General features: G+C 58.2%; 2 protein-coding genes across 3 annotated transcripts in view; both read left to right on the top strand.

The window, feature by feature from the left end:
- Nucleotides 1–640: 640 nt before the first annotated feature.
- On the top strand, nt 641–5,823 carry CA11 (carbonic anhydrase XI). 2 transcript variants are annotated; one of them, XM_004694258.2, is made up of 9 exons: nt 641–1,091; nt 1,174–1,248; nt 1,976–2,118; nt 3,568–3,753; nt 3,973–4,068; nt 4,236–4,308; nt 4,382–4,536; nt 4,753–4,918; nt 5,693–5,823. In XM_004694258.2, the coding sequence occupies exons 1-9, from the start codon at nt 1,025–1,027 to the stop codon at nt 5,716–5,718; spliced, it is 987 nt and encodes a 328-aa protein (XP_004694315.1). In that variant the 5' UTR covers nt 641–1,024; the 3' UTR covers nt 5,719–5,823. The 2 variants fall into 2 exon arrangements, with proteins under 2 accessions (XP_004694315.1, XP_012588888.1); XM_012733434.1 differs by lacking the exon at nt 4,753–4,918 and having other exon boundaries at nt 5,693–5,821.
- Nucleotides 5,824–6,197: 374 nt separating this feature from the next.
- DBP (D site of albumin promoter (albumin D-box) binding protein) overlaps nt 6,198–7,998 on the top strand; it is a 5,646-nt gene continuing 3,845 nt past the window's right edge. The window contains exon 1 of the mRNA XM_012733744.1: nt 6,198–6,977. Within this exon, the coding sequence (XP_012589198.1) occupies nt 6,839–6,977 (139 nt within the window). The 5' untranslated portion in view covers nt 6,198–6,838. The remainder of the gene's footprint in view (nt 6,978–7,998) is intronic.

Raw genomic sequence — 7,998 nt, 5'->3', positions numbered from 1 at the left:
CCCTCTCCTGGCCAGCGGTCCTCACCGCACCGTCTCCCTGGGGATCCCTCGGCTGCGTTAAGGCAGCCCCCTGCGGGCACCCAGCGGAGCAGTGGGTGGGGGCGGTAGGCGCTGACGGGGCTCCCACCCGGTCTCCTGGAGCCGGGGCACCCCGGATCCTCCGGCGCCCGCAACCCTGCGCGCGGAGACTCGGGGCACTCTCCCAGCGCCACCTTAAGCGCCCCCCCTTCCCTTTTCTGCGGAGGATGGGAACTGCCAGCTCCCAGCCCCAGGTGCCGGACCACCCCACCCCCGCGGCCCCGGCCCCCCACGAGCCTCCGTCCGGCCCCTGGGGCACCCCCCACCACCACCACCACACACCAGGCTCGGGAGTTTTAGTGCTGTCTGGGCACCCGCCCCCTCCCCAACACCACGACAAAAAAAAAAAAAAATTAAATAACACTAAGAGGAGAGAGAAGAGAGGGAGGGGAGGAGGGAGGCAGGGACGAGAGAAACAGAAGAGGCAGAGGAGAGGAGGGGGGAGAGAGAAAGAAGCTGGTAACCGAGGAGGAAAGAGGGAGAAAGGGAGGCGGAGGTGAGGAAGGAGAGTAGGGAGAAGGAAGAGGCTGGGGAGGAGGTGGGGAGGAGGGAGCGTGGCCAGGAGGGGAAGGAAGCAGGATGGAGACATGGAGTTAGGTGGCTGGGGAGAGCTTAGTGAAGAGAGAGCGGAGAGGGGGTTGTGGATAGAAAGCAAGAGGTAACCCGAGGGAGAAGCAGCAGGCAGAGAGGAGTAGGAGGACCGGGAGGAGAGGGAGGCAGGGGGAGAGGAGAGGAAGGAGAGGCACAGAAAGGGGGGAGCGGAGAGGGTCTGGGGGAGCTTTCAGTCCCAGCTGCCCCAGTGCTGAGGGAACGGGACTCCCTGTGGGGAGGGAACAGGCTGGACGTCCTGGAGGGGCAGGGCCCCACCTAGAGGGGAGAGAGGAGCTCAGGGGTGGTGGTGAGGGGCGTCAGGGCTTTGGGAAGGGATCCTAGAGGCCCCCAGGGGATGGGGGGTGCTGTTCGTTTGAGCATCCCTGGAGCGCTGGTAATCTGGGCTGCAATGGGGGCAGCAGGTAAGGCCTGGGGGGGGGTTGGGCAGGAGAGGTGGGGGGGGGGGGGTGCCAAGGAGAGGGGTTCAGGTTACTCTCTCCCCAGCTCACATCGGACCAGCACCTGACCCCGAGGACTGGTGGAGCTACAAGGATAATCTCCAGGGAAACTTCGTGCCAGGTGCAGCCCGGTGGGGACCCAGGAGCCCAGGCCACAGGGGGCTCTTGCTCAGACCCAGGGACCTTTCCTCCACCCCACCCCAGGGCCCAGGAGTCCCAGGCCCTTCCTCCCTCCCTTAGGGGAGTTGGGCCCAGCCTCTGAACCCCAGCGGCTCACCACGGGACATTATACATGCGCATTTCAAGTAGTGAGTGGGAGTGAGTGGAAGGAAAGTGTGTGGGGGTGGAAGATCAGCTTGTGTGTGCCTTTGTAGGGAAATAGCAGGTAGGTGCTGGGCTCCTGCTGAGAAACAGAGGCTCAGTGACCCCGCCCCCCAATTTCTCCAGCATTCTGCAACTCCTCTCCTAAGCGGTTCATTATCCAGCTGTGGGACAAGGGAGACTGAGTGAACTACAACTCCCAAAGGCTCTGAGGCGAGCAGGCAGTGGATGGGGAGGCTGGCAGCCCTGGGGCCTGCTGGGACTTGTAGTTCCTTTTCCAATGACTTGGGTCTGATCAAAGAGCCGCTTGGAGGTGTTAGAGGGTCTTAGAAAATTCCTCCAAGATTCTCCTGGGGCCCTGAACTTTGGATCCAAGCCCCCTCCTCACTCAGACCCCAGGTCCAGATGCCAAGCCCTTCCTCTTCTGAGATCTCGAGTGCAGACCACCACCTCCTTAGCAGGTCCCAGCATTGGGATGAAGTTCTGTTTCTGACACCCTTTCATCCTTGCCACACTCCTGCCCTCAGGGCCGCCCTTCTGGGGCCTGGTGAATGCAGCCTGGAGTTTGTGTGCCGTGGGGAAGCGGCAGAGCCCCGTGGATGTGGAGCTGAAGAGGGTCCTTTATGACCCCTTCCTGCCCCCATTGAGGCTCAGCACTGGGGGAGAGAAGGTAAGGGGCTTGTCGGGATTTAGGGATGCCGAAACCACTGGGGATGGGCATGAGTGGGGGTTGGGAGTGGGGTGCTGAGGTGGGAGGAGGGTATGCACCAGGATGGAGAATGGCTCCTTACACTTTACAATGGATCACCTGCTCTTCCCAATATGGCTCCCTAGTGTTCCCATCTTCGTAGAAGCAAAAATCAAACAGATCATTTTCCCTTGCCAGGCATTTTTTAAAAGTCTGATAAAACCTCTATCCTTACAGCAATCCCTTGAAATAGGCACTATTATTATTTTATGGATGTAGAAACCTAGGCACAGAAAGGTTAAATTATTTGCTGAGGCCACAGCTAGCGAGTGCCAGCACTGGGATCCAAACCTAGCAGCGTGGTACCACAATCCTGGCTCCGGCCCACTGGCAAAGCCAAAAGCCATGTTTTGTAAGAGCCCCCGCCACTCTGCAGCTTCCCCAGCCCGAAGCCATAGAACTCTACGTTGTCCAGTGCTTTCCCTCACTCCCATTTCCAGTCCATGTCCTTTCTATTCTCCCTGCTAAATCCCATTCCAATCTTTTTAACTGTCCCTCTTGGACTTCGACTTGTTTCATGGCCTCCTCACTGGTCTGCCTCTCCCCTCTTGCAATCCATTCACCACTTCAGAGAAGTATTTAACAACACAAACCAGATCACACCATTCCCCTGCTCAAAATGTTTCTGTTAGGTTAAATAATAACAGCAAACATTAATGTAGTACTTGCCATCTGCATATACTTATACATTCACTTATTTAAGTAAAAATTTAAAAAATACCCCATCATTCCCCCACTAGATCCTGTACCATCAGGCTCCATCATCACTCCGTTTTTCACTGGGTGCTATTCCCACTGGCCTCCTCGCTGTCGCTAAAACAGACCATGTCAGGATCTTTGTGCTTTCTGTTACCTCTTGCCTCCTGGAATGCTCTTTGCAACTAACCCTGACTTATCCTTCAAGCCTCCATTCAAATGTCACTTCCTCATGGAAGCCTTTCTGAACTCCTCCCCATCCCAACATCTCACACCCCCAATCTAGGCCAGTTTTTCCATTACATTTTCTCAGAGCTGCCAGTTCTTCCCAGTCAGAGCTGGATGTTGTTAATTCAGCAGTTACTGATACGAGTTAGTATGTATTGCTTCCCTCATCAGAACATCAGCTCCATGGGGCCCAGGACTTCCGCCTACTTGTTCATTGCTCTCTTACTGCTTCCGTGGCATAGATTAACAGTTTAATAAATATGTGTTAATTAAATGAATTCACCAGTTTTGAGCACCTGCCACGGGCCAGCGCAGAGAGTGGAAGATGCTGGTGTCCAGACTCTGCAGGATGATGAAGCGATTGTTGGCAGTGTGAAATGTGGGAGTGGAAAACAGGAGGGAAGAAATCTTTCCATGCCCCAGTGACAACTTTCACCTCTCCCACAGCTCCGGGGAACCCTGTACAACACTGGTCGCCATGTCTCCTTCCTGCCTGCCTCGCGACCTGTGGTCAATGTGTCTGGGGGTCCCCTCCTTTATAGCCACCGACTCAGTGAACTGCGGCTGCTGTTTGGAGCACGTGATGGAGCTGGCTCTGAGCACCAGATCAACCACCAGGGTTTCTCTGCTGAGGTGGCCATGGACCTCTGACCCTTGACCCTAAGTCAACCCAAGTCTTCCTCCCTCACCCCACTCTTAAGACCTCACCCCATTGGTTCCATAGCACTGCCTGCCCCCACTCTGGAGGGGGGATCCCAAAAGCCCACTGACCTGACTTGGGACCCCAAAAGCCCATTCTCTCCTTCCCTTCTGCTGGCGGACCCCCCCCCCCATTTTTTGTGCTTCCCTCAGGTGCAGCTCATCCATTTCAACCAAGAACTCTACGGGAACTTCAGTGCTGCCTCCCGAGGCCCCAATGGCCTGGCTATTCTCAGCCTCTTTGTCAATGTGAGCCCAGCAAGATTCAGAGGGCAGGAGGTTCTGGGTACTGGGAACCTGGGGTCTGAGGAAGAGCAAGGCTGGGAGGCCCAGACTCCTGGGTCCTGAGAGGGAAGGAAAGGATTGGGGGCTTGAACTTGTGGGCTCCTGCTTCCTCATGTCATCCTCCAATACAGGTGGCTGGCAGCTCAAACCCGTTCCTCAGCCGCCTCCTTAACCGTGACACCATCACCCGCATCTCTTATAAGAGTAAGTTTCTGCTGTGTTGTCGGGGAGGGGTAAATGAGGCACCCCTCTTCACTCTGGCCTGGTATTCCCACAGATGATGCCTACTTTCTTCAAGACCTGAGCCTGGAGCTCCTGTTCCCTGAATCCTTTGGCTTCATCACCTATCAGGGCTCTCTCAGCACCCCACCCTGCTCAGAGACAGTCACCTGGATCCTCATTGACCGGGCCCTCAATGTCACTTCCCTCCAGGTGACCCCTGTCTGTCCCCACCTCCCAGCTTGGTCAGCAGGCCTGAGGACCACCTTGCCTCACCTACCCTCCTTTCCCCTACACTGAGGCCACTGGAGGAGCAAAGAAGGTCCCATCACCCTGGAAGGTGGGAGGGAGTTGAACAAATCTGGGCCCAGATGCGCCCAGGGACCATGTATTATTTATTCCCAGTTTTCCACTCCCCTTCCATGGCAGATGCACTCCCTGAGACTCCTGAGCCAGAATCCTCCATCCCAGATCTTCCACAGCCTCAGCGGGAATGGCCGGCCCCTGCAGCCCTTGGCTCACAGGGCCTTGAGGGGCAATAGGGACCCCCGGCACCCCGAGAGGCGCTGCCGAGGCCCCAACTACCGCCTGCATGGTATGGTCCAGTCGGAACCCCTTCCACGTCTTGGTCTAACCCGCCTGTGTGTCTCCCCTTGATGTCTCAATATGATACAGGCCGACCCCTCCCTACCCGACCTCACTCGGCTTCTGTGTGGTCCAGCCTCCTGGGTCCCCACTGGTTCTTTCTCCCTCATCCCTGTGTCAGCGTGGTACAGTCCACCTCCCCGCTGTAGACCATTGTTGGTCCTTGATTTGTCTTTCCTCTTCACTGCTTACAACTTTCAACTTGGTATATAAGCCGAACCCCGTTCTCGTTGCTATTATGATTTTGTGGTACGGTCCGTACCTTTCCATTGTTTCCATGGGCACAACCCTATGCTGTCACCCCCACCTTTTATTGAGAATCAACTTGGTACAACCTCCCTCCCAACCTACTGGCTCCAGTGATTCAGCTCAGTGATCACCTCTCCGGCTTCTCAACTTGGTACAGCCCAGGCATCACCCCCCAGCCCCCACCCCGCTGCCTCCCTGAATAGCTTCACGTGGTTCAGCCTGATGCTGTCACCCTGTTCCACCCTCCTGCGGCCTCTCTATGGTTCAGTCCAGGGCCAACCCGAATCCATTACTCCCTCCCCAGTTTTTCCTCCTAGTACCTGCCGGTTCCCCCTTCGCAGGCTCTCTGTGGTCGAGCCCTACACGGCCCAGCCCCCGCCCCCTGCACGCCCCCTGTGCACCCCCCGTGACGGTCCACCCTCTCGTGCCTACATAACAACCACACCCCTCCGCAACGGTGTCTTCTATCTTACAGTGGATGGTACCCCTCAAGGTCGCTGAGACTCCCCATCGAGGACTGCGCCTGCTCTTCCCAAGCCTACCCACAAGGGGAGGGGAGTCACCCCCCAAAACAAAGCTATTAAAGGGACAGAATACTTCCTGATTCTCAGTGGTCTGATTCTAGGCGCGGCGGGGAACATTAGGGCATTAAGGACAGCAGCTTTCTTCTGGAAACCAGTCTCCCACATCCCAAGCTGCACGACTCGGATATTTAGCTTCCTGTTGCTCAAAACACTCATTTTGGGTATGCGGCTCCTTTAAGCGGCATTTGCCCCCCGCCCGCGCGCCCATACCCACCCTCCGCGTCCGGCAGCACGCGCTGAGCCATGTGCTTCCCCCTCCCGCCTGCCTCATTGGCCCGAACTGGGTCACTGTCCCGCCCCCAGCACCTTCTCCCATTGGGCAAATGTAGGTCAGGGTCCCGCCTCTCTCCGAAAGACTAGGCAACTTCTCGCAGAGCCCCTCACGCGCCCTCCCGGGCTTTGGCGGATCCGAGGGGCCCATTGGCTATGGGTCTCGAGGGGTCGAGACGCGATTGGCCGGCGCTTTCAACCTAGGCACGCGGTTGGGGTGCAGGGTCCTAGAGGCGGGCGGGGCTGGGTGAGTGCGGGAGGGGATCGAGAGGAGGGGTGCGCGCTGTGGCGTCGGGTGTTTTGGTTTGGCTTTTTTTTCCGCGAAAGAAGTTTGCTTTGGCCACGCCTCAAGGCGGCCGCCTCCTCCTGCCCCCTCCCCCGCCCCTTTGAGCACACCTCTTGGTGCAGATTGCAAAGCGCCTTCGGTGGAGAGAGCTGCAGATTTTGCATGAGCCAGGCTCGCCCACCTGGTAGATGAAGCGCCTAATAGTCCCTGAACCTTCGTTGCAAAGAACCGATCGCCTGGTTTGATCACCGCCTCCCCCAAGACTGCATGATCTACGGGGACCCTCTTAAGTTGCACGTTTCTGCACCGAGGACTCCAAATCGCTCCTAGGACTGGCAGTGTGCTGTTACTGGAGGTTTGCAAGATCCGCTCGCCGGGCTCTGGGCAAACATTCGCCAGAACCACAGAAGTGTGCCGCTGACCGACCGGCCAGCTCTTCGCTGCTCCATGTACCCGTGAGCCGGCGGGCAGGTGCCCGACCATGGCGCGGCCCGTGAGCGACAGGACCCCGGCCCCCCTGCTGCTGGGCGGCCCGGCCGGGGCCCCTCCCGGAGGAGGGGCGCTGCTTGGGCTGCGGAGCCTGCTGCAGGGGACTAGCAAGCCCAAAGAGCCTGCCAGCTGTGAGTTCTAACCCCCACCTTCCCCAGCTCAGATACCCCTACTCCCTTAGGGATTCAAGTACTAGGGGGGAGAAAGGGATGTCCACAGCGCCCTCCTACGTGCCGAGAGTTCAATTGCCCAAGCTTTATATACCCCCATTACTCGGGTGTGTAGGCCTTTAGCACCCCCCCACCTCCCCGCCTCCCAGCACCCCACATGACTTGGTTTTCAAGCCCGTTTACCCCAAGGTCCCAGGAATTCAGGTTCCCTCTTCCTCCTTCCTCAGGACCCCCTAGCCCCGGCACCCGCCCCCTCTTCCTCGGTTCCATCAGTCTGGACCCCTGATGTCCAGGGAGGAGGGAGGGGGCGTGTCGGATGCTCACACGGTGGTGACACGGGCCTAGGCGGGGCCTCCTGGGGTCACATGGCGTCGAGGGATGAGGAATGTGCCCCAGGAATAGAGCCCCTTCCTGTCCCTTACTGAATGTGGGGGCGGGGAAAGGGGGTACAGTGCGCAGGGAGTGTGTGGGGGGGTAGGTTACAGAGGAATTACAGAGCTGTCATTTTTTCTCTCACCTGTCCAACCCTCCACCTCCCCTGTGTCTGAACTTCCGTCTCCCCTCCGTGTCAATGTCCCTTCCCGGGTCTCTGTTCCCCTCTCTCACGGCATCTGCCCTCCTCTCTCTGCATCTCTGTCCCCCCTTCTTTCTGAGTCGTTGTTCCTCTCTCGGTCTCTGCCGCCCCTGTCCCTTTACTTTCGCCTTGGTCCTCATTGGGTTTCTGTCCCTTCTCTCTGGGTCCTTGCCTGGCCTCTTTGGTCTCCTCCGATCTCTTGCCTTCTCTGGGTCTCCGCCCTGTGCTCTCCATCCTCCCTTGTCTGGCTCGGGGTCTTTTCTCCTGTCTATCTTCCTCTCCCTCTCCACTCTGCCCGGTCTTTCCCTGGCCCGCAGGTCTCCTGAAGGAAAAGGAGCGCAAGGCGGCTCCGCCCGCAGCCACGGTCTCCGGGCCGGGCCTGGAGACGGCGGGCCCCGCGGATGCCCC

Source organism: Condylura cristata, unplaced genomic scaffold (assembly GCF_000260355.1).
Source record: "Condylura cristata isolate star-nosed mole 26May11 unplaced genomic scaffold, ConCri1.0 scaffold00041, whole genome shotgun sequence".
Lineage (NCBI taxonomy): Eukaryota > Metazoa > Chordata > Mammalia > Eulipotyphla > Talpidae > Condylura > Condylura cristata.
This window is presented reverse-complemented; position numbering and strand designations above follow the sequence as displayed.

Excerpts from the sequence above, each read along its gene's own strand:
- CA11 (XM_004694258.2), top strand. The coding sequence starts at position 1,025 with ATGGGGGGTGCTGTTCGTTTGAGCATCCCTGGAGCGCTGGTAATCTGG. Across the intron at positions 3,754-3,972 it reads ACCAGGGTTTCTCTGCTGAG|GTGCAGCTCATCCATTTCAA; the intron begins GTGGCCATGGAC and ends TGCTTCCCTCAG. Across the intron at positions 4,919-5,692 it reads CCCCAACTACCGCCTGCATG|TGGATGGTACCCCTCAAGGT; the intron begins GTATGGTCCAGT and ends TCTATCTTACAG.